Here is a 25,397-nt window from a genome sequence, read left to right on the forward strand (position 1 = left end):
TACACTATTTAATGTATTTAGAAACAAAGTGGGTTTCTGCTTCGTGTTACTTTAACAATACACAGTTGCACTAAGCAGGTTTTGCAGGCTACATGGAAAAATTGCTGATTATAAGATGTCCAATAAAATTGCTAAATTGTTTACATATATATGATACACAGAAAATACCTAGGTTTTAACCCCTCCAAAAGCACAGGAACATAACATATGGCTGATAAGATGATTATCAAAATATGGTGTGCGTTTGTGTGTGTGTGTGTGCGTGCATGTGTGAACCAAAAATTATTATTAATTATTATTATTAAGAAGTATTGTATAGCATGACATTGGGATTTATTACCAAATTAAGTGCAAATGCAGGTGGCAGACAGAAAGTACAGGTGCCCAAGTTGCTGCCTTGCAAAATATTTCGCTTTCAGGGGTAGTATCACAGCTGTAACTGAGGCAGGTTGCCAGAGAGTCAAGACAGGGTTGTTCACACTTCTAGTCTAGTCTTTTGAGAGAAATTGATGCTGTCTGAAAAGTAATTTTCATGTCACACCAGACGCTGGCATTGACGTCACCAACTGTCTAGCTTTCCGATGTTGCTATGTGAATGTCAGATATTTTCCGGCAATTTTACACACTGTTTCTATAAAGAGACCTAAAACACAGTGGTGATGCAGTGTACAAAAGACATTTTTCTGTCTTGCCATTCAGACGAGTGCATTTTTTTTTTATGTTAGTTCTCCACCTTGAGAGAATATCTGTTCACATCCCTTTTATAGAAATTATACTCACCATGTGGTAAAATGTACCGTAATTTACGGCCTATAAACCGCGACCTTTTTCACAGGTTTGCAACCCTGCTGGTTATGCAGTGATGTGGCTAATTTGGATATTTTTTCCTAACGTCCGCAAGGGGGCACTTGTGCGGAAAAGGTAAGAGTGAGAGCAGTGGAGTATATGTGCCGAGGAAGTGACTTTTACTGGTATGTTTTTTTTGTTTTTTGTTTTTTTTTTTTTAAACCAGCCCTCTTAGCGCCTCGCTAGCGTCAGCGCCGCGCTAGCGTGTTTCTGCTGTGCCACTGCCGCGCCTCAGTGATTTAGGTATAGTTTTAGTTTTTTTTAATCGGCTCGGTTAGTGATGTGCTACCGTGTTGCTAGTGTGTAGCTGTCGCAGCTGTTTTTTTTTTTTTTTTTTTTTTTTTAAACAGTCCTGTTGCTCCCGTGTTGTTGCTATGTTAAGCTAAGCTAAGGTATTAAAACCATCTTTCTTTGTAAATATCTTGTGTTTCAATGTGGGTTTCAATGTGGGCACTTACGGCTTTTACACAGGTGCGTCTTATGTACGTACCAAATGCTAATTCCTTCACAAATGTACTGGGTGAGCCTTATAATCCGGTGCGCTGTGTAGGCTGGAAATTACGGCAATATAATATGCAATTTGTTACGATATAACATTGTACAGTCCCATGAAAAAATATAGTCTCCCTTCTTAAATTCTTATACTGTTGCATAGTTTCATTTTAACATTTAGGATCAACAAACAAAAATAAAATATCAGACAAAATGTAACTATGGTTGGGGATTGAGAATCCAGAACCAATTGAAACCGGGACTAACATTCAGATTCTCCCGGAATCATTCTAATTTAAAAATTTCAGTTCCTGGTTTCGATTCCTAAAGCCCATCAAACCTGAAAAAGAAAGCGTCCAAAACCAACAAAGATGAGGGCGCACGGCGATGTGCTTGTGCCCATCAGGGGTGGCAAATAAAAGTATCTTAAGTTTAGTACAATAAATAAATCATATCAGTGCAGCATTTGGAATAACATTATATCGTACAAAGGAGGGTTTCACAGTGTATTGAAATCTGACATGATCCCAACCGTTCCAAGCTTCAGCCTACACCGAGCTGAACTTCAGTCAAGTCAAATTTGGTTAGTGAAACAATAAAATATGTCGATGTCAACAGAGGCAGGTCACAAGTTAAACAGTGGGCTGCACACTTGCACTGATGGTTTTTAGCATTTGTTTTAGTTTTCAAACCAACATAAGAGCCGGTAACATTACAAAAAGGTTAACATTGAGATAAAGGTTTTACCAAATGTCAAACGAGCAACATTATGTCACAATGAATTGGAACAAAAGTCACACGAACATCTAAGAGAAATACAAACTAACCTTGTGCTTCATCAGTGTTTAGGTAAAGGAATCAACATTTTATAATACTTGCTTCCATGTATTACTCTTTTTCCTGCCATCTAGGTTTATTTACATTTTCAAATTTCACCGGTGTCATGTGAACTTACTTTACATGTCATAATGCTGAGTTCTGGTGTGTACCTTTCATAATAAAAGGCTACAGGTCTAAAACAGGATTTAAAGTTAAAACTTACACATTTAACACACTTAATAAAACAGTAACAAATAACTATTTTCACAATTCTATATTTACAGAATCTGTCCCAATAAAATCAAGTTGGACAAAAGATCTAAAAAAAGATCAAACAAACTGACACGGTTCAAAGAAATTCCAGAACAGTCGAGAAATTAAGTAATTGACATTTACCAGTCGGAGAAGCGTTACAAAAGCCATTTCCAAAGCTTTAGGGTTCCAGTAAACCATAGATAGTGCCATTATCCTCACATGGAGAAAACACATAAGATTGGTGAACCGCCCCAGGAGTTGACAGCTTACAAAGATTACCTCAAGAGAAGAGCAATGACTCTTCCAGGAGGCCTCAAAGGAACTCAGGACAACTTCTAATGAACTGTAGGCATAACTTGCCTTAGTTATGATTAGTGTTCATTGCACAACAATCAGGGAGGGATGAACTAAAAATGGCATCCATGAAAGGGTTGCAAAGCAAAAAACACTGTTGACTAAAAAGAACAAAAAGGCTTGTTTTGCTATTGCAAAAACTGAATGATTCACTTGTTCACCCATTTGCAAGAATATTATAAGAACTGATGAGATGAAAGTTGACCTTTCTGCCTTTGTAGGACTCCAAATAACATTTTTTAATATTTCCCATTTCATTTCTACCTGGTGGGAATCAAAGTCAAATCTTATGCAGACTAGTCCTACACAGAAGCCAGAGCAAGAAATTAATGGGGTTTGACAAAGGATTTGAGAATGAATATATATATAAAATTCTTGTTTCTTTACTTCTTACTGAATCTTTAAAATCAAAGTGCAACCTAAATAGATTTTAAAAAGCTGACCAGGCCTTCAACCAATAGTGGTACATATAGTAATGTATGAATCGAAGCGAATAGCTCCCCTAGATTGTGACGAGGTTTATTCCTCCATTCACACACGCGTAGTCTGTAAACCACCACAGACCAGCTCAGCTTTTGGCTTGTAAATTTCATGGCTCTAAGTACTGTATGTTTCCTCCAGTTTCCACCCACATTCCAAAAACATCCATGTTATCGTTAATTGAAGACTCTAAATTGTACAATTTGAAGTAGTGAGTGTGCCCTATGATTGGCTGGCGACCAATTGAAGGGTGTACCCTGCCTCTCATGGAGTCCACTGAGTTAGGCGACCCTCGTGAGGATAAGCGGGAAGGGGGGATATATATATACATATACATATACACACACACTAACTTGTAAAAATGAATAAATGGTTGAAATCCTTTAAATTATAAATATACAATTTCACTTTTCGAATTATGGAAATGAAGCTTTTCATGATATTCAAATATTTTGGAAAGGTTGTGAGTGTATTATATACTGCATATCCTGCATGTGTGCACTGTATATACAGACACACACGCACACAAACACACACTACAGTCTGCATGCTAACTGAGTCATGTTCGCAAATAAAAATGCTACTGTGCTCATTAAAAGGTAAAGGGAGTGCACTTATATACTTTTTTCTAACTGCACCATCACAGGGCCGAAAGCGCTTTACAGAAGCTCATATATTCATAAACCAAAGCCGGGTGCTGCCATGCGAAGATGCTGCCAGGGCCGCTGGGAGTTCAGTAATGTATCTTTACATTGGCCAAAAAAGTCCATCCTATCAGCAAGGTAACATGTTTTTACTGTTTGCATGGAATGCATTGTCCGCTCGGAGTCAAAGGAAAGAAAATGTGGGAGCTTGACCAATATGCACTCATAACAGCAATACATCTACTGAATACAATAATATAAAGTTTAAACTTAAAAAAAAACAAAGATTTACAGTGAGGTCTCAAAAGTACCTCATGCTGATATTGAATAATTTACGTTGCTCGCCGGTTTAAGCAACCGTGTGCGGGAATCAAACTACGTGTGACACCGCTGGTCTGAGACGAAACGAAGTCCAGGCGGTGGTGGGCCGTGAAGGAGTCAAGCATGTTTACACTTGGTGTTTCCCAGCAGTGCTCGTGCTCAGAGCTCTTACCGGCAACGGAGTGTGCCAAACGGGGTTTAAACGTGCACGCTGTCAGCCCCCCGGCAACCGGGAATGGGGGGCGAACCAACATACTTTACCGAAGCAACTTTCTTTGTTCAGCGCCAGATGCGCAAGGTGTCAAAAACGAGTGTCTAAAAGTTATGTAACCGGAGTCTGTAACTCAACAGTAGCCCAAGTTAGCTTCCGAGCTAACGACTTTTTACTCACCTCCGTTTTAGTGATGCGATGTCGGGCCAGTTTGACGACGGCGAAGTTTCCCTTTCCTAAAGTGCGCTCAATGTCGTAGAAGCCCACACGGACCGGACCCCGGAGCAGCGGTTTCTGGACGCTGTCAGCCATGACCATGCTGTTCTCGACGGGACTGTCTCGGCGGCGGCGACGGAGGACGAGGAGGTAACCGCACAGGCAGGGACACACACTGGGGGTAGTGGTGCTGCTGCTGCTGGTGGTGGTGGTGGTGGGGTGTGGGGCAGCTCACACTGGCTTCTTTACAAATCAAAAAGCCGAACAACACCCCCCGACAGCCGCCGCCGCCACCGCCATTCGAAGCTTGTCCATTAAAAATAGGACTTTTGTGGATTGTCGGCGACACGAGGCTGGCCCATTCTGTTCCTTTCTTTTTTTTTTTCTTTTTTTTTGGGGGGGGGGGTAGGGGGTGGGAGTTGAGTAAACCTTGCCTGTCACCTTCCTTCAGCACAATGGTGCTCTAACGTTTCAGCTCGAGGTCCTCTCTATCAGCCAGCGCACACGAGTTGACTCGCAAAAAGGCATCATGTTCTCCGCCTGACGTGCATTGACGTCAAAGCCATGGGGGTATTTGTACGGGGGGCGGGGCCACGCAGCCGCTCCACACTTCAGTGCCAATTGGTTGCCACGGCAACCAGGCCCACTTCTTACGTCAACCGGTAACATTGCTCCTGTGTGTGTGTGTGCGCGCGCGTGCGCGCGCGTGTGCGTGCGTGCGTGTTTGCTCTCCTGCCCATGCCCTTCATTGCACGCATAAGGTAACTGTTTTTTGTTAGGTTTTTCTTTCTGCCTGGGCCTTTGCAGGTGTTTTGTAATCTTTTGCAAGTGCAAGGCGCAAAAGGGTTAAAGATCATGTTTAGCCGCTTGACGTTCATCTCCCTTTTTCGTCACGTGCACAAAAATTGCTGTGCAACATGTGCCAATAGTGTGCGCAATATATGCTTTGAAATATGTAAGTTCTGATGACGTATCCATCTGGTGTCATACGTAATTTTGTTGATTGTAATGCGCACCAAAGTGGACCAATACAACTTTATATTATGAAAAACATAAGTCCTTAGTCGCGAGAAGCTGTTTTTTTTTAAATCAGCCCCAAGCGTCGTGGTTAGCTACATAACAGCACCACTTGCAGGCAATACAAGTTAATTGCAAAGAGGCCATCTTATGCCATCCTCCATCAATCAATCCATTTTCTTATGCCACTCACCCTCATGTATGTAACTTTTATTTAGCCAGAGAATAGATTCTCATTTCAATACCAACTTGGCCAAGTGGCAGCAGACAACAGAGTAAAACAAATAAATAAAAGCAAATACAAATCAATGTGACCCACCCCACACACTACCCCCAGTGTGTGTCCAGTTTGGGGATAATTACAATTGTACACGGTGAATGAAACGTTCTGAAATCAATTCTAGTAGTTGTGTACTTTTCCTCTCACTACTTTTTCGATGATGATATTTGAACGAATGAGGCGAGCTTTATTGTCGGTTGCGGGAGTTGCAGAAAATTGGCGGGAAAGATGAAAAAAAAATGGAAATGAAGAGCTCATTAAGATTGCATGTGAGCTGTAGCCCACCCAGCTAAATTTAGGTGAGAGAACATGAACTGGTCACCAGCCTTATGGGGAATTACAGACACAAAGGATAATTTAGAATCTTTACCTAAACTAGTATCTGTGTTTTTCGAATGTGAGAGGAAGCAGATGTACCCAGAGAAAACCCACAGAAGCATGGGAGAAACTGGAGAACAGAAAGGCTGGGACCTGAATTCAAAGCCCCAATGTCAGCAGTGTGAGGCTGTGCGAACCACTCATCGACCCTTGCAATTCCTATCCGACTAATCCATTCACGTTCATCCACTAATGACTCAGTTGAGATGTATCCATGCATCCATTTCGCTTGTTCACATTGCGGATCACATAAAGACAACCATTCCCACTCATATTCACACCAATGCACAATTTGTAGTCCTCACTAAACTAACATGCATGTTATTGGAAAGAGCGAGGAAGTCACAGCACCCAGAGAAAATCCATGCAAGTATGGGAAGATCTTGGAAACTTCAAACAAGAAGATTCAAACCCTGAACCTCAGACATGTGAGGCAGAGAATATCTATTCATTTGTATACTGCGAATACTCTCCAATCTCGCCACATGGGCTGAAACTTAACCACAGTTGACTTTGAGCCAATGGGATCATGATTAGACCCTACATTGGTTGGCAGTCAATCACTGGGCAAGAAGGGTGTTGAGTGTGTAAAGAGTGTGAAAGTCTGCTAAGAAAATCATTTCACAAACAATGACTGGATAACTGCAACCGTAAATAAAAGTTGAATCACCCTTTCGGTCAGGGGTCACCAACCTTTTTAAAGAGCTACTGCTTGGGCACTCATTATTGTCAAGGGCTGCCAGTTTGATATGCTGAAATTACCTTTAATTATCCATCCAACCATGTATCCATTTCCTGAGCCGCTTATCCTCACAAGGGTCATGTCAGTGCCGGTGACTATCCCAGCTCTCTTCGGACAAAAGGTGGGGTACACCTTGAACTAGTTACCGGACAGTTGCAGGGCACACAAACACAATCATTCACACTCACTTTCAGACCTATGGGCAATTTAGAGTCTTCAATTAACCTACCATGCATGCTAAGATGAGGGAAGAAACCAGACTGCCCTAAGAAATGGAATAAGTTGCCAACAGAGGTGAGGTTAGCCTCAAGTGTGAATGTTTTTAAATCCAGGTTGAAAACTCTTCTTTTTTTCTCATGCTTTTTAGAATATATCCATTTTTTTTTATCATATTACTTTCACTGTATGCAGTTTTAATTGTCTTTTTTAAAATATTTTGTTTGTCATTTTTGTTGTTTTTATACTGTTTAAATGTTTTATCTCTTTGTTTTCAAATGCCTTTAATCATGTAAAGCACAATGGTTTACCTCATTTATGAAATGCGTTATACAAATAAATTTGCTTGCTTTGCTTTGCTTTAAGAAAACCCGCGCGGGCGCGGGGAGAACATGCAAACTCCAAACAGTTGGGGTCGCGAATTTGAATCCTGGTCCTCAGAACTGTTAGGCAGACATACTAACCAGTCATCCACCATGTCATAACTTGGGAAAATATAAGTATCAAAATGCAGCACACTATTTCTCTAAATCTTAGCAAGGGTTAACATTTTGAAATGATTGCTTTTCCAACATTCCGAATAAATCGCAATGTCCCATCACTGGTGAAAGATGAGCTATTAAGTCTCATTGCTGCCAAGGTATGAGTCAAGACACATCTCATGATGGGTAAGAGTGAAGAGCTGTCTCAAGACCATCGCAAACATAATGATGGCATTGGTTACAGTTGCATGTCTAAGCTTCTGGATGTTCCAGTAAGTATGAGTGGAACCATAATACCTAAGTGGATGGTGGAAATGTAGCTCGATCAGGTGCTCCTCACAAGATTTCTGACAGAGGAGTGCAAAGAATAATCAGAAGAGTTGTCCAAGAGCCAATGACCACCTGTGGAAAGTTTCAAAAACACCTGAAGTTAGCAGTTACTGTTGTGACAAGGAAAACAGTTGCTATGGTTTGTATGCATGCTCACCATGTAAGAACATATAAGACCCCATTGCTGAAAGAAAAACACGTCAAACCTTGTTTGGAGTTTGCTGAGCAACATTTGGACAATGCTGTTAAATACAGGAAGAATATAGTCTGGTCTGACTGATGAGAGCAACATTGAACTCTTTGAATTCCATAATGCAAACCACGTATTCCAACAGTGAAGTTCAGAAGTGGGAACATAATGGTCTGGGGCTGGTTTTCAGATAATGTTCTTTCTTCGTGTTTGGATTACTTGGATTGTTCCCAAGATCTGAAATTGTCACGTCAATAGCAACTTTGGAAATATATTGAGGAAAAATGGTGACGTGTTAAATACCTATTTCAGCTGCTGTGTATATGTGGATGAAAAATAAAGTACAGTATAAACACATCCATGTGACCATCCTTCTTAATGTCATGTTTTGATATACAGCACACACTGTCACATGGGCAGTTGTCTCCTACTGAGTGGTGGACTGTAGACATGCAGAGCTGCGCTCCAAAGGCCCCTGCTGTCACGCACAGACTTCCTGAATGTAAGAGTTCCAGATGTTCTTTTGGCATTTCCTGTCGACCGTTCTCCAAGAACATACTCAGCCTCTCCTTGACTAGGCTCGCTGCAGCTTTCCATGACACATGCACACCCAAACGGCACTCTTTCAGTCATTTACCTCAGAGAGATCATTGCACACATTTGAGACTGGTTTACTGGTGAGTGAATCCATGACATGTCTAAAGCTTCCTAAATGTCTGTTCAGTGTCACATAAGTTTATTGGACTGTCATGTGGATGTGGGAAAGCCTTACAGGGTTCTCTAATGCTCTGTCACCAGCAGTTTTTCCACATGCACTGTCCTGTTCCTTTATGTCAAGAGTTCAAACAGGAAGCGTTACACTAAAATGACATCACTCTTCAAGTTTAGAGCAAAAAGGCCAGAAATGTTGTGCAGAATTGTTTTATTAGATGAATACAACCTTGCTTGAAAACATGCTGAACCAAATATAAATGCAGCGCAACTGCAGGTAAGCTGACAAGGTGAAATATTTAGTATAATATATATATTTAATATACTTGCTGCTCATTTGAAATCAAAACTGTAGTTGCATAACTTGACAGAAATGATGGATAAAAGGGGACAATGTAAACCACTCAAAGCAAAATGAATAAAGTAAAAACATGTGTTATTGCATAACCTGCCTCACTCATTCCAGACATTATTGGGCCCTGGGTCAGGGTTGATGCTTTCAGACGGTTTTGAAGGGATTTTTCTGGATTATACAGTGGTAACTTCATTTACGAGTGCCCTAACACGCGTTTTTTTTTTTTTTAGGTATGAGCCATCGCTCATCCGATTTTTATTTTATTTATTGATGTATTTTGCCTTGACCTGTGAGCAATGACTTGAGGTCCAAGCGCTCTACAAATCCAGTGACATGGGGGGAAAAAATGTAGCAATTAAGATGCAACCTCATTTCACAAAAAATCAGTTTGAAGGCATAATTTGTTTCTGACAAATATTCCGTATTTGGAAGCTGACATAAACACAGATGAGTGGTGGGGGGTGGGGAGTGGGTTGGCACAGCCATCCCTGAGCCCTGAACAATTTGGGGGCGCACCTCGCTGTCTGGCAGGGAGCCCAAAGACAAGGAAATTGTTATGGATATACATTTGTGTCACCCTCCACCCCTTTTTTTTTTTTTTTTTTTTTAGATACAAGGTGCCACTGAGCACAATACATGGTTGTACGAGTGCATGTACTGTTTTTCAGTTTAATTGCATTTAATAATAATGACAAAGCATTACAATCATGTAGCGCTTTTCTAGTCGCTCAGGCGCATTCTTGACTCACTCCTCAGTCACACCTTGTTGGTGGTCAGGTACTGGTGAAACCACATCTTCCCTAGGGAAGTCTGACAGAAGCGTGACTGCCGTTCTACGCCAATGGCACCTCTGACCGCCAACAAACAACAACAAAAATGAAAACAGTTTATTTGTTTGCATTCTTTTTTTCTATTTACTTTTTAAAATAAATTGCAGTTTAACCCGGAATAAATTTGTATTTCTGTTCATTTCACTCAGGAAAGTTGTTTTGAGGTAAGAATGATTTAAGTTATGAGTGCGGTGATGGAACAAATGAATCTCATAAGTCAAGAAACCACTGTATTTTAAGCGAGTCAGTGTGGACATTATTCTGAGGGCCCAAGGGAATTGTTGTTACACAATTAACAAACAAAATGACAGACTTGCAAAAGGAAGGGTTAGAGAAGCAGAAAATGAACAGTTAAACTTGTTTTTGTCAGCTTTAACAGATATAACGCCGTTTGAACGAGTGAGCACAAAAGTATCCACAAAAATATACAAACATTTTCAAGGTGTGTCCTCATTAGTTGGAATGAATTGTAATTAATACATTATAGGAACAAAAGAATTGGCCGTTACACCAGCAGGAATTGCCAAATGAAGAGCATGGTTCTACCTTGAATGGATGAGACAGACAGAAATCGGATTTTTGAAATAGTATCAGATACACTATTTTGCCAGAAGTATTTGCTCAACTGCCTTGGCTCACATATGAATTTAAGTGACATCCCATCCCTAATCCATCTGGTTCAATATGATGTCGGCCCACCCTTTGCACCGATAGGAGTTTCAATGCTTCTGTGAACGCTGTCCACAAGGTTTAGGAGTGGCTTTTGGGGATTTTTTTTTTTTTTATCATTCTTCACTGATGTTGGATGAGAAGGACAAAAAAAAACCTCCCCACAAAGTTGGTAGCATGGAATTGTTTAATATATTCGCTTCTTTTTTTCAGTGAAAGTTAACTCTGAAGGATTCAGGATACCAATTCCTTTTGGAGAATTCATGCATCCCAACTTTGTGGAAACAAAACATGTCCCAACATGACTGTACACCTATGCACAAATGCAAGGTCCACAAAGACATGGATGAGAGACTGTGATGAAACATAATTGGTCTGCATAGAGTCCTGACCTCAACCTGATTAAAACACCAGTGGAACGAATTAAGAATGTAGAATGAGAGTAAGGCCTTCTTGTTCAACATCACTGTGTGACCTCACAAATTCACTTCAGGAAGAATGGTAGAAAACTCACTACACACACTACTGAACCTTATTGAGAGCCTTTTCAGAAGAGTTAAAACTGATCAAATGTGAGTCAAGGCCAAGAAATACTTTTGGCAATCTAGTGTAATTAAACGATTGAAGATGTCCTGAATCTGAGCTGGTTCTGATGCTACTTCTAAAGATGGAAAAGTACCAGATGAACAAAATGATCCAATACCTTCCCTGATCAATTAAATATTTGATCCATAGGTGTATTCCAATACTTATGCCCATGTAGTGTATCTTAAGTACAACATTAAAGTGAGTCCAAGGTCCTATTAGTTCCACTGTAGGACCTGGATGTAAATGCAAAAAGTGGGTTTAGGTTCCAGTCACAACCACATGTTCAGGTTTCCTGCACCAGGCATGTGGTATACGAGACATAATCAGGACAAAGAACACTGCATCCCTCAGTTTGGCCAACTCCCATTCCTTAGTTGCCACCAACTAGGTCATGTAATATTGAACTCTGCTAACCATATATCTCATTTTCAACCCAACCTGGCTGAGGATGACAGTGTCGACTCTGAGCGCCGCTGGTCTCATAGATGTCATTAGTGACGAAGCCGCTCCCCCTGTCCGCCAATAATACATTCTCGTAATCATTCCACTGAGGGTCCTTGCTAGAAGCGTATGGGTGCTTTGTTTTGAAGTCTGCTGGCAGGGTGCTGTCTGGAGCAAGATGAGAAATTTTGGTGATGTCACTGAAGGCGTAGGGTCCTTGAATAGGGCAAGATGATGCTTCTGTGGACATCCAGGACTTTGGTTGGCCGGTGGAGCTTTTGGTCTCTGACTTCCTCCTGAAAGCAGAAAAAAGTGCTGTTATCTTTGCGAACGACATATATGAGAGACAAGTGGAGCATTATTGTTGGTATGTGATGGTTCCGAGTGTGTTAAAGTCATAGTTCTTTGAAGGTTTATAATTATGGTCAAATCTATGCTAATTTCTCTTCACCTTTATATGGTGTTTCACATTAAATGTTAGCATTAAAGAAACCAGACTGCCCTAAGAAATGGAATAAGTTGCCAACAGAGGTGAGGTCAGCCTCAAATGTGAATGTTTTTAAATCCAGGTTGAAAACTCTTATTTTTTCTCATGCTTTTTAGAATATATCCATTTTTTTGATCATATTACTTTCACTGTATGCGGTTTTAATTGTCTTTTTTAAAATATTTTGTTTGTCATTTTTGTTGTTTTTATACTGTTTAAATGTTTTATCTCTTTGTTTTCAAATGCCTTTAATCATGTAAAGCACATTGAGTTACCTCATTTATGAAATGCGTTATACAAATAAATTTGCTTTGCTTTAAGAAAACGCGCGCGGGCGCGGGGAGAACATGCAAACTCCAAACAGTTGGGGTCGCGAATTTGAATCCTGGTCCTCAGAACTGTTAGGCAGACATGTCATAACTGGGAAAAATATAAGTATCAAAATGCAGCACACTATTTCTCTAAATCTTAGCAAGGGTTAACATTTTGAAATGATTGCTTTTCCAACATTCCGAATAAATCGGAATGTCCCATCACTGGTGAAAGATGAGCTATTAAGTCTCATTGCTGCCAAGGTGTGAGTCAAGACACATCTCATGATGGGTAAGAGTGAAGAGCTGTCTCAAGACCATCGCAAACATAATGATGGCATTGGTTACAGTTGCATGTCTAAGCTTCTGAATGTTCCAGTAAGTATGAGTGGAACCATAATACCTAAGTGGATGGTGGAAATGTAGTAGATGCTCACTAGATGATATTACCGGTTTTGGTTGAATAGTTTGGTGTTTCGTGTTTTATGTTTCAGTTTAAGACACTTTTAAGCAAGCACGCTTTGCCTTTTAGAATAATGTGAGTGAGAGAGTGAGAACAGGCGCTATAAGAAATTGTTTAATTGTGTGAAAACTATTTGAAAAATGTTTTTTTTGTCTCTGTGTTGGAGATTTTCATCTACAGCAGTTGGATCTGGAATGTACCTGTGGCTGTTTTTGCTTACAGAAAAGCGGCACTATTGAGTACTGCCATGCTGTTATGGTGTAGTGGAAAAGGGGCAGTATTTCTTGTGAAGGATTACAAAAGATGTTTTGTGGGTCATACCGCTTTGTTTGTTTGTAGCAAAAGAAGCCAGAAACTGCTAGCAACAGCAGCAATAGAGCAGGAATGGTTGCATACAGGATGTAGGGAACATACAGGGTGTTGTCAGAGAAGGACACTGAAAAGGAGAGCAAAAATATCTTTCATCAGTTCACTGAAAAATATAAATAGCATTGAACTAAGACAAAAAGAAAAAAAAAAATCTTCCAACCTGATGACTCAGGCATTCCCACTTTAATGGTTTCACTGGTTGATCTTGTGAAGAATCTATTTGGCACCACAGTTGGAACTGGGGGGGGGGGAGAGAGGAGAGAGAGAGAGAGAGAGAGAGAGAGAGAGAGAATGACTTCACGTTTAGTAACAATTGTAAATGTCTCAATCATGATTCATTCAGTTAAGAGTGGTTGGATGTCCTTGTTTTTAGATGAAGGCGTTTACAAATTCCAAAATTAATCCAGTACAGCACTGTGTACTTTAGGACAGATTATATAATTGTCTGAATGCATTTTCAAGCCCTGAGGACTCAGACACTTGAAACATCCTAGTGCGTGTTGTACCTGCATGTGCGGCGTTCCCTGCTTCTGTAAATACGGGTTCTTTTTCTGGAAATATAAAACGATTGTGTTAAACTAGTCTGTACTTACACAGAAAACAATTATGTAATCAGCTCTTACAGAAAAAGGCTTCAAAATGCAATAAGATACTATGACAGAGTTCCAAATACATTAAGATTGGAAATGCTGATCACGTTCCTGTAATTCAGATGAAACAAAAAAATTGCAATTAATTAAAACACCGTTTAATTGCAATTCAATATGCCTGCACACAAAACAAAAACGCATTGGGTACACAACATTCATACATTCATTTTCAGTACCACTTATCCTCACTCGGCGCGCAGGAGTGCTGAAGCCTATCAGAGCCATCTTTGAGCGAGAGACAGGCTACAGTCTGAACTGGTCGCCAGCCAAGTGCAGGGCACATAAAAACAATCATTCACATTCACACCTATGGGCAACATAGAGTTCAGTTAACATATCTTGGATGTTTTGGGAATGTGGGAAGAAACCAGAGTACTCTTGAGAAAACCCATGCAGGCATGGCGAGAACATGCAAACTCCACATAGCCGAGGGTGAAATTGAACCCGGGTCCTCAATAGCACTATATTGTGCTTTACAAAAAACATACAGTAATGACATACATAAGTAGGATGTAAAGAAAAGAATGAGAACTTTTTTTCTCTCCCCCCCCCCCATTATCCTGTTCATTATAGCGTGTGCACCTTGGCCACTTAGGGGCAGTATAATTCAGATACTGTCATGAGGCCCCGTAGCTCAGTGGTTAGAGCAGTGGTTTGGTAAACCAGGGGTTGTGGGTTCGTATCCCACTGGGGCCTCCACTTCCCGAGAAGGGTTGCGTCAGGAAGGGCATCCGGTGTAAAAATTGTGCCAAACATATATATGCGTTCATCTGAGATGATGCGCTGTGGCGACCCCGAAAGGGACAAGCCGAAAGGAAAACAACAATTCAGATACTGTCATGATCCTGGATTCCAGCCAGGGCTGGGCGTGGCCGTCTAATCGGAAGGGTCACACCTGCGCCTCATGACCTCCGATTAGACCCAGTACATATAGGACCCGGGAGACGACAGAGACTCTGCTAGATCGTTGCCTCTCATGCCTCGTTCCCGCACTACCGTACTCCTGACGTCTACCTCCCGTGTACCGACCAACGCCTGTCTCCCGACCTACCCCGTAAGCCTGCCGTTACTGATCTTGCTGCTTGTTTGGACTGACTCCCTGGTAACCGACATTGGAACGAATAAAGGCTATTTCCGCACTGCTTACCTCTCACCTGAGTCGTGCATTTGGGTCCACCCCCGAGTCTCGTCCGTGACAGATACAGTGGTGCTTTGTGATAGGAGTAACCCGACTTATGGGTTGTTCAAGATATGAGCGGTCAACTGACCGAGTTTTCGCTTTGGCTTGTGACCTCAAAGTTGAGAAAAAAGGGTGGTATAACAGCAGGAGGCACAAGCGGGACTTTGGCTGGTATAATTAATACATATTGTTAAAAAAAGAGGCTTCAACCTGTGTAGTGCCATTACCAGCTGGCGTTGACTTGAAAACTAACTAAACAAAAACAAGAATGACAAGAAGAGAGACAGACACTTCCTACTTACACCAGCAGAGAGCGCGAAAAAGACTTGCATTTTAAGGTACAAGCACACAAATCAAACCTCATTGTAAGTGTGTCTGTGTGTGTGAGCAAGAGAGAGAGAGAGAGAGAGACTTTGTCTTCATTACACATCATAAAATCATCTAATATCTTTACAATCTCTTTTTATTCATAGAGTTGTCTGCACGTTCTCCACAAGTCTGCGTGGGTTTTCTCTGGGTACTCCAGTTTCTCCCCCATCCCTGCCCAAACATGCAGATTAGGTTAGTTGAAGACTCTGAATTGCCTGCATGTGTGAATATGAGCGCAAATGGTTGTTTGTGTCTATGTCCCCTGCAATTGGCTGGCGACCAGTTCAGGGTGTTCTCCACCTTTCGCCCATAGATTGCTGGGATAGACTCCAGCATACTCGCGACCCTAGTGAGGATAAGCAGGATGTAAGATGAATGAACGAATGAATAATCTGTCTTGTCCTGTTCACCTACATGGGCTTGCAGAATGATGGCTGTGTATGTTTTTTTGTAGCTGGAGCAGTTTTTCTGCGCAACCCCTGGAGTTTGAAATTCTTGCACTGCTTATTTTAGATTTGTGACTGTTTTTTAATGATGAAGAAAATCAGAAAAAGGTTTTAGGGGAGATGGAGGGACGGAGGGGATAAAGGGGAGTGGGATGGGGGGTGGGAGACAGCAGAGCAATAGTTCCTCTAGATATTTGAGCACAAGTAAGATTACCACAGCGAAATAGTGTTCTTATTTGTTGGTTGGGTGGAGGGGGGGGGGGCATGTCCACATGCAATAGCTAATCAAGAGAACAAGATGAGAGAGAATAGAAAAGGGAAGGATAGATTAGAATGTAGGAAATGAGCAAGGCAGTGCTACAGTTGAGTGGTGTGATGGTTTGCTTTTTAGTGTCTGAACACCTGTAAGAACCTAGGACTTTATCTGTTAGCAAAACCTGAGATGTTCTAAGTGGTCCTAGAAAAACCACTTAAATTTTATAGCGTGTTTATCTATAGTGTATGATGTTGCTGAGCCGGCACATTCAGGAAGTGGGGACCCGGCCACTTCCACCCAGAAGGGGGGGCCGAGCCAATGAGCCCCTCCAGCAGGGTACACATCCAGGGGGACAGTATTCACCTCCCTGGACCCAGAGAGGTCCTCAGCTCAACCCAAGCGCCCTGACCAGTGCTAAAGGGAGGAGTACAGGCATCAGACCACCGACCCCTCAGGCTCAATCCACCGGCACTCAGCATGCTCCATCGGCACCACCGCCCCCGCAACCCCTGGAGAGCATGGGGGCCACAGCCACCATCAGGGCCCAATGCAGGAACCAGCTGCCACCCAAAAACAGTTATAGTCCACTAAAAGGTAGCCCATGTTAAGCACCTGATGTGAGGAAGGGTGGGCCAGGGCACCAAGAGAGCGGAGAGGAAGCCAAATATTCCAAATACAGTATAGCACTGTATTTGATTTGTGGATCGTTGTTCATTGGTTAGTTGGAAGTTAATATTTTTTAGTGAATTGTTCTGTTGAATTTGCATTTCATAATACTTATTTGGGCATTTATTATCATTATTATCATTTTATCTTGCACCACACAAAGTCTCAGTATTAAGAAAGCCTAAAATACTACAAACACCAAACCAGACTAAAACAAAGATGATTTTTGATAAAAAAAAATAAATAAACCTAGGACTAAGGACTAATTAAAACTACGGTAACACAGTTGTAATAATGTCAAAACTAAATCATAAATATCTATAATGAAAAATTCAAATGTATAGTGAGCCTCCATCCCACCTTCAATCCATATTTTCAGTGAGATTAGGATAATCCTGATTTTTACCACCAAAATTACCGTCTATCTTGGAATTACCCAAGAACACATTTTGATGAATTCTGGTTTAGGATTGAATTGCTAAATCTATATCCCAATTTTACTAGGTTCAGAATCACTGGTTTGAAATACTGTATTCAGTTTGGATTTTTTTTTCCTTGTGGGGGTCTTCCCATTTCGCTGTTAGAGCAAAGCAGAATGGAGAAACACAATGCCATTTATGTTGGAACATCGTCATAATGGAGTTTTTAAGATTCCTGAGTGGTGTCCTAGTAGTATCAGTGAGGTTTATTGAGAATCAGAGGCAATCAGTTGAATATAATTTCTCGGGGAAGGAAGACAAAGACAAAGCGCTAATTGTAAAATGAGTGATGAAATTATTCTTTACATATCTACAACATGGAAAGATTAAGTATGACTTTAGCAGTACAGCCTGTGAGGGAAGGACAGGACAAGGTAGGACAGGACAAGGACAGGGGAAGAAACATACTGGGGAAGCGTCGTGAACCCGGCTGTACAACTGAACTGTGGTAGGACTGATTTAGTGAATTATAGAACGAGAGTATAAGTGGTGGGATATACAAACAATTAGTGTATACATGAGTTAGTTGTGGCAAGAGGTGAGTGATCTGCATTTGAAGATTACATTTTTTACAGACCAATCATCTCCACAATAAATGCTTTGAAATACTGGGCGGTGGTGCTCTTTGCAAGTATATGTAACCCTCCAGCTCACCTTTAGGATATTTGCAGACGTAGTTGTTCCTGGTGTTGCAGTTGTTGTCATTCCACTGAAACAGGAAATGTCCTTCCTCATCTGGTGGTGCAGAAGGCTGGTAGTAAAGAACTACACACATTTCGCCGCCGCAGGATGGCTCATCCCAGTGCCAGTTCCTGAAAGGCGCAGGATTCAAATGCTTGAACTAATTAAAATTGTAATGTCTTCTAACCATCCATCCATCCATCCATTTTCTTTAGCACTAGTTCCCATTACAATCATAGGTGACCTGTAATCTACCCCATCTGACATTGGGCGAGTACCGGAATATAATGACAATCAAATGATAATATAATGAGGTTAATACACTGTACATGTATCACTTTCATAGTCTACCAGCTAATAGAAACTAAAACTACCATGTGACCTACAAAAAAAATGGGTTTGTCAGCCCTGATTTAGTTTTAACTTAACCTAAATGTTGAAATGTATAAGGAAGCCACAGTACCAAGGGAAAACTCGGGAAAGCATAGGAAGAGAGTAAAAATCTGAACCTCTCTACTGTGAAGCAGACTTGGTAATCACAGCAAGACTGCGTGATAGCTTTTCATTTAAGAATATTATTGTTTTTTGTGTGCAGTGGTATACAATTGTATCTAATATTTTGGTTACTTAATCCATCAATCCATTTTCTTAGCTGCTTATCCTCACAAGAGTCGCGGGGAGTGCTGGAGCCAATCCCAGCTGTCAAAGGGCAGGAGGCAGGGTACACCCTGAACTGGTTGCCAGCCAATCGCAGGGCACATTGAGACAAACAGCTGCACTCACAATACACCTAGGGGCAATTTAGAGTGTCAAATTAATGTTGCATGTTTTTGGGATGTGGTAGGAAATCGGAGAACGTGGAGAAAACCCACGCAGGCACGGGGAGAACATGCAAACTCCACACAGGCAGGTCCGGGATTGAACCCGGGACCTCAGAACTGTGAAGTCAATGTTTTCCAGCTGATCCACCATGCCAGGGTAAAACTGTATTATATTTGAAAAATTATTTCACATCATTGCAGTTTCACAGTTTAAAACTCCAAAAAAAGTATGGATATACTCCCAACAATGACTCATTTAAACCAATAGTCTTCTTTTATGACACGGGCTATATTCCAATGATTTTCCTCAATAGCGTTTGTGGTTGTCAGCCTTAAGGCGGCAGTGGAAAGACCAGGATAGCACACGCAAGGGCAGTTTAAGAGTCGTATCTATGAAAGGGAAAACCTGAACTTGGCTTTGCTCCCATCCAGCCAGAAGTACTGGGAGGGGCATCCCGGGTTGGCACTCCCAGTCCTAAAGCGCTGAGGGCTCCGGCGGAGTCCAATCCAGAAATCTCCATCAGCGGCGTGGAGCTGCTGTATGAACCTTTCGATGAGCCGCTGCTCACTCTCCGTTTCGATGCTGAGCAGGTCTCCTCCATCCACCCTGCAGGCCTGCCTGGCATCTTGGAAAGTTAGCCTCCGCCTGCTGTCCTGAATGTAGGACACCTTGTAGCACGGGCGCTCTGTTCCTCGCCGGCAAATCCTTTGGCCTGGACACAGACAACAGTCATGAGGGAAAGAACAAGGCCCTGATTGTTGTCTTAAGACTTCCTGTGGCACTCACGTGGTAACAAAATTAGAAACCAGCTGAGGCTGTATTCCACTGAGAATGGCTATACTTTCTTCCACGAAGAATGGAGGAAAGCATGGATCATCCGAAAGATACTGTTTGAACGGGGAACTTTTCCTTTTTCACCAGTTCAAAACGCTGGCAGGCTAAAGCATATCCTGTATACATATTGTATAAAGTTCATGAATACAAAAGAACAGGTATAATGCCTTGCTTGTCTATTTGAGATACACTTGGGCATGTATGCACAAAGGTAGACATGACAACACTGCACCCATAATATTTCTTGAACATCTTTGTGTGCAAGGAATCATCTCAATAACAGTAATGAATAGGGGTGGATTCCATAGGCTACTCATCTGCTGCTGATCAGGTTTGGTGACTGAGTCCCAAACACCAAGCCTTTGGCAGGTTAAGGGAGTACAGTAATCATTCCACTTGAACAACACCAGGACGGGACCTTTCTATAGTCAATTCCTTTTTCACTTGAGAGTTCCCTGCTGAATAATGTTCTCTACGGGTACATTGCAAACTGCAAACTTTTCTGTGTATTGTGACAGTTAGCTTCTCACGATGAGTACTCAACTCGCGTAGTTCAAGATTGCTGGCAAATCTATGGTATCATAAAATCCCTTTGAACTTGGATGACAATGTTCACATTGGAAAAAAATAAGGTTTGAGTTATTGTCTGTGATATATTTTTAAAAAATTTTGGGTTCATACATGAAACGTCAAGGTATTATATGCAAGAGACCATAGATTCATATTTTAGAGCTACTGTAGGATTCCAAACAGCTGGGTTGTCCCCTGCTTTCCATCTTTGGATGTGAGTCTAATCTACCAATTAAGGGGGCATATTCTCCCATTTGTGTTTCTTTGTCTATAGTTTTTTTTTATATGCTTTTCAACTATACACCCATTCTCCGTAACTTGGAAATTTGTTTGCCGCCGCCAAAGAGGCATTATCACTCATTGGAACCTGAGCCATGGCTGTCACCCCTGTCAACCATGTAGCCTCGTCCCTGTTCCTTAACCCAGACCTACCTGGCATAAAAGGCACATAAATTACAAATTTAACTGGACATGAGAATGTCAATGCACAGCATTGATGGGTTAGATTATTCTTGCATCATGAAACATCCATGCATTCATTTTCTTTGCTGCTTACCCTCATGAGGGTCGCAGGGAGTGCTGAAGCCTATCCCAGCTGTCAAGGAGGCAGGTTACACCCTGAACTGGTTGCCAGCCAATCGCAGGGCACATCGAGACAAATAGCCGCACTGACAATGACACCTAGGGGCAATTTAGAATGTCCAATTAATGTTGCGTGTTTTTTGGGATGTGGAAGGAAACTGGAGTGCCCAGAGAAAACCCACTCAGGCACGGGGAGAACATGCAAACTCGGCACAGGTGGGGCCAGGATTGAACCCAGGAGCTCAGAACTGTGAGGCCACCGTGCTGATCATGAAACCTCATTGTTGATAAATGTTGCTGAAGGCACCTGTCGAAGCCCAATATAATCCAACCTGTATACAATTATTTCATTGATAATCTGTGCCTGGTGAGCCTCTTATGCTGTTTCGTGTGGAAACAAAAAAGTTTTAAAAAAATTGCAGACCATGTACTGAATATGGGTTAATTTAATTGATCAATTTAAAGTAGGCTGACAAATTCTGCAATGAGAGCCCATGCATCATGACCTGGTTCCTTATAAAAAAGCATTTGGGCTTGGTTGTCAACATGTTTGTTTGGGGTTTTTTTTTTTGCCCACCAATAATAGCATTTGTGTGAAGTGTAGACTGCTGTCCGTGCAACTTTTGTATTGATTTTGGCTGAACAATTTCAGCCTGTGCAACTTTCTGATTGTTTTCATCTGTGATTTTGGCATGACAGTTTGTGCCCAAATATTTGACTTGTATTAAAACTAGTATAAAAGCAACTCAGCGAGTAATTTGTGGTCGCCTTTCCTGCTACTGGCGTCAGGGTTGAAGCTGTTTAGTCGAACTCAAGATGGGACCTCCTGACTGAGCAGCTGAGACGAAAACAACATGTGGTTGTTGATATTTTCCACAGCACGCCGCCTGTTAATAATTACAATGCCAACGCGACTTTCTCCTCTCAGTCCTTCTCACTTTTAGTGTTTTAAACCTCAGCAGGCAAAATGAACGTGGAACCGCGACTAGTTGGAGCCTGTTATGTATGCAGACGCACGCGAACTTTCAAATTGAGAAACTCGGAGCTTTTGGCGTCTTACCATTGACTTTAGAAGCGCACCCATTATGGAACAGGAAGGCGATCAAGGCGCCGAACAGCCTCATAAAATCCATCTCGACATGTTCACGTCGGTGTGCTGCTGCGCCGCAGTTCGTGAGCAAGCGAAAACGTCAACCACGTTCTCGGAGCGAACACGGGACAAACACGCACTGGGGGAGAACCGAGACGCGGACTGAGATGTGAGATGTGAGCGCTGGACGGAAAAGTGGGTCGTTCACATGGCGTCCGACTGAGGGGGAAAATGAGACCACCAGCTCCCCGCCCCCAGTTCAAAAGAAAAAGCAAGAAAATGTACACTCTCCCTTAAAAAAAAAAAAAAAAAAAGTACGTGTCACTTTGTATTTGAATTATTTCACTGTGATCACCTCAGAAGGCACCCCTGTTCTTATGTTTCATTGTTGAAGCTCACATTAAACAGGCCCTGAGGAGGAAAAAATGATAACTCTACAGTATTGTATGCTTAATCTGAATTTAATATGCAGTGAATTGAAAAAAAGTTAGAAAGACACTAAAGAGGATGAAATATGGCAGTTGGTCCTGATGATGTAGCTGTTGAGGCATGGAAGCAATTTGGAGAGGTGGCTGTGGAGTCTGACCAGCTTGATCAACAGAAAACTAGCGAGTGAGAAGATTCCTGAACAGTGGAGGAAATGTGTGCTAGTTCCTATTTTTAAGAAAAAAGGCGATGTGCAGAGCTGCAGGAACGATCGAGGAATAAAGTTCACGGGACATACAATGAAGTTATAGGAAAGACTAGTGGAGGCTACACATAGGACAGAGGTATTTTCAGGTAACAATATCGTTTCATGCCTAGAAAGAATACCAGGGATGAATTATTTGCCTTGAGAATGGAATAGCACAGAGAAGGTCAGAATGAGCTATATTGTGTCTTTTGTGGAACTAGAGAAAGCCTATGACAGTGTACCAAGAGAGGAACTGTAGTACTGCATGCGTCAATCTGGTGCGGCAGAGAAGTATGTTACAATAGTACAGGACATATATGAGGGCAGCAGAACAGTGGTGAGGTGTGCCGTAGGTGTGACAGAAGAATTTAAGGTGGAGGTGGGAATGCATCAGGGATATGCTCTGAGCCCCTTCCTGTTTGCTGTGGTAATGGATAAGTTGACAGATGAGGTTAGACTTGAATCCCCTTGGACCATGATGTTTGCATATGATACTGTGATATGCAGTGAAAGCAGGGAGCAGGTGGAGGAACAATTAGAAAGATGGAGCCATGCACTGGAAAGAGGAAGAATGAAGAGTAGCCAAAGTAAAACAATAAAAACACGAATAAAAAATTAGAATGAATGAGAGGGCTGGAGGGGGAAGAGTGAGGGTACAGGGAGAAGAGAGAAGAAACGGGTTCAAGCAGGTTGGAACAGCTGGCAGAAAGTGTCTGGTGTGTTATGTGACAGAAGAGTCTGTGCTAGAATGAAGGGCAAAGTTTAGAAAACAATGCCGAGGCCAGCCATGATTTACGGGTTAAAGACGGTGGAACTGAAGAAACAACAGGAAGCAGAGCTGGAGGTAGCAGAAATGAAGATGTTGAGGTTCTCGCTAGGAGTGGGCAGGTTGGATAGGATTAGAAATGAGCTCATTAGAGGGACAGCCAAAGTTGGATATTTTGGAGACAAGGTTCGAGAGAGTAGACTTTGATGGTTTGGACATGTCCAGAGGTGAGAGAGTAAGTATATTGGTAGAAGGATGATGAGGATGGAGCAGACGGGCAAACGAGTGAGAGGAAGACCAAAGAGAAGGTTGATGGAAGGTGCAGGAGAGTTGCGCACATGGAAAAGATGACGCGCTGTGCTGATCCCTCAGGGAACAAGCCAAAAGGGAAAGAAAACTAAAAAGTTTGATGAATCCAACAAATCCAAGGGTTGCAAAAGATACAGTAACTAACTACCTAACCTATACTGAACAAATGTACTATCTACTGCAAATAAATAAATAAATAAATGCGTAAGTAGATAGATAGATAGATAGATAGATAGATAGATAGATAGATAGATAGATAGATAGATAGATAGATAGATAGATAGATAGATAGATAGATAGATAGACAAACGGATAAATAAATAAATAGATAGGGGTGCTCTAACGGGGGCTGCACAAAAATGGAGCCCCGAGGCCCCAGGTCCGAGGTTGGCCACCTAGAGCCAAGTCCAAAGTATGGCCCATGCAAATGTGGGGAAAAAAACTGTATGTTGATAAGATAACAGATGCTTGTTTGGTGCAAGATTTGGCTTTCTCCGGCTTTTTCCTCCCACATCATAAAAACATCCATTAATTGGAGACTCTAAATTGCCCCTTGGTGTGAGTTTGAGTGGGACTGTTGTTTGTCTCCATGTGCCCTCCATTTGGCTGGTAACCAGTTCAGGGTGTACCCCGCCTCCAGCCTGATGACAGCTAGGATTCGCTCCAGCTCTCCTGTGACCCTCGTGAGGGTCGGGCTCAGGAAATGGATGAATGATGTTATTGGTGGATGAAAAAATAATGTAACAGGTTTTGACACCCACACTTTGCAAGCTGGCCTTTTAAAATAATGTCATGGACCATGTGAATAGTTATTTTTAGTTTTGGAAGTTAAAGGGCCACAGTCATGAAATGCATGATTTTTAATATGTTACTAATGAATAAAACAGCAGCCGGAATGGACCCATGTGTGTTTTCATCACAAAACGTGATTTTGGCGTATATGGCTTTTTGTACCTCACGCCATGAAAATCCTCTCGAGGGATTTGTTTTCGAGAAGAAGCAGGAAGTGACCTGCAGGGAAGGAGCGCAGTCAAGCGGACGCGTTTGTTTCTATTAGTTTTACCTTTGGGAAGGTAGCTCGTTTTTCCTTCGTGTTAGCCTGAACGCCAGCTGGTTGCATTGCTGAATATTGCTCGAACACTTGGGAGGATGGATTTACCCTTCATAAGTTTATAACAGATCCGGTTCATCGTGAAAAATGGATTGCACAGGTGCAAATGACGAGAGCTTTGTAGGTTCCTAATTGAAAGGTAGGTGTGTATACAGCGACTAAAAAAACAATAGCGGGGGGGGGTAGGTGTAATCCGTAAATCAGGGGTGCTAAATGTGTCAATGTGCGCATCGGAAGGCTTCCATGCAGCAGCTGCTGAAGGACGTGGTTTGGCCGTGATCCGCATATCACCTAAATATGGCTCGAAACAATAGAGTAATATTACCCCGGTCACTTCACTCGGTTGTGAGATGTTCTCTTCTTCTTCGAAAAGAGCTTCCGTGTCAGAAGGGGCATGTTCGTCTCCCACAGTACTG

The 25,397-nt window shown here is 41.9% G+C and overlaps 3 protein-coding genes across 6 annotated transcripts in view; 1 reads left to right on the forward strand and 2 right to left on the reverse strand.

The window, feature by feature from the left end:
• The window catches only part of sik2b (salt-inducible kinase 2b), an 88,074-nt gene extending 82,876 nt beyond the window's left edge, over positions 1-5,198 (reverse strand). The window contains exon 1 of the mRNA XM_061828143.1: positions 4,603-5,198. Coding sequence (XP_061684127.1) covers positions 4,603-4,740 — 138 coding nt within the window. The 5' untranslated portion in view covers positions 4,741-5,198. The remainder of the gene's footprint in view (positions 1-4,602) is intronic.
• Positions 4,652-25,397, forward strand: part of LOC133505158 (uncharacterized) — a 39,475-nt gene continuing 18,729 nt past the window's right edge. For 2 of the 4 annotated variants that reach the window (XM_061828148.1, XM_061828146.1), the window contains exons 1-2: positions 5,294-5,399; positions 8,673-8,775. In XM_061828148.1, coding sequence (XP_061684132.1) covers positions 8,724-8,775 — 52 coding nt within the window. In that variant the 5' untranslated portion in view covers positions 5,294-5,399; positions 8,673-8,723. Of the gene's footprint in view, positions 4,789-5,293; positions 5,400-8,672; positions 8,776-15,800; positions 15,889-25,397 lie in introns of those variants that run through there. The other 2 variants (XM_061828149.1, XM_061828147.1) reach the window with 2 other exon arrangements.
• On the reverse strand, positions 9,179-22,496 carry LOC133505157 (chondrolectin-like). The gene is made up of 7 exons (XM_061828144.1): positions 22,093-22,496; positions 19,452-19,758; positions 18,198-18,355; positions 14,004-14,048; positions 13,658-13,735; positions 13,450-13,564; positions 9,179-12,163 (listed from the first exon to the last, which is right to left on the reverse strand). The coding sequence occupies exons 1-7, from the start codon at positions 22,163-22,165 to the stop codon at positions 11,836-11,838; spliced, it is 1,104 nt and encodes a 367-aa protein (XP_061684128.1). The 5' UTR covers positions 22,166-22,496; the 3' UTR covers positions 9,179-11,835.

The sequence above is a fragment of the Syngnathoides biaculeatus genome, chromosome 8 (genome assembly GCF_019802595.1).
Source record: "Syngnathoides biaculeatus isolate LvHL_M chromosome 8, ASM1980259v1, whole genome shotgun sequence".
Classification (NCBI taxonomy): domain Eukaryota; kingdom Metazoa; phylum Chordata; class Actinopteri; order Syngnathiformes; family Syngnathidae; genus Syngnathoides; species Syngnathoides biaculeatus.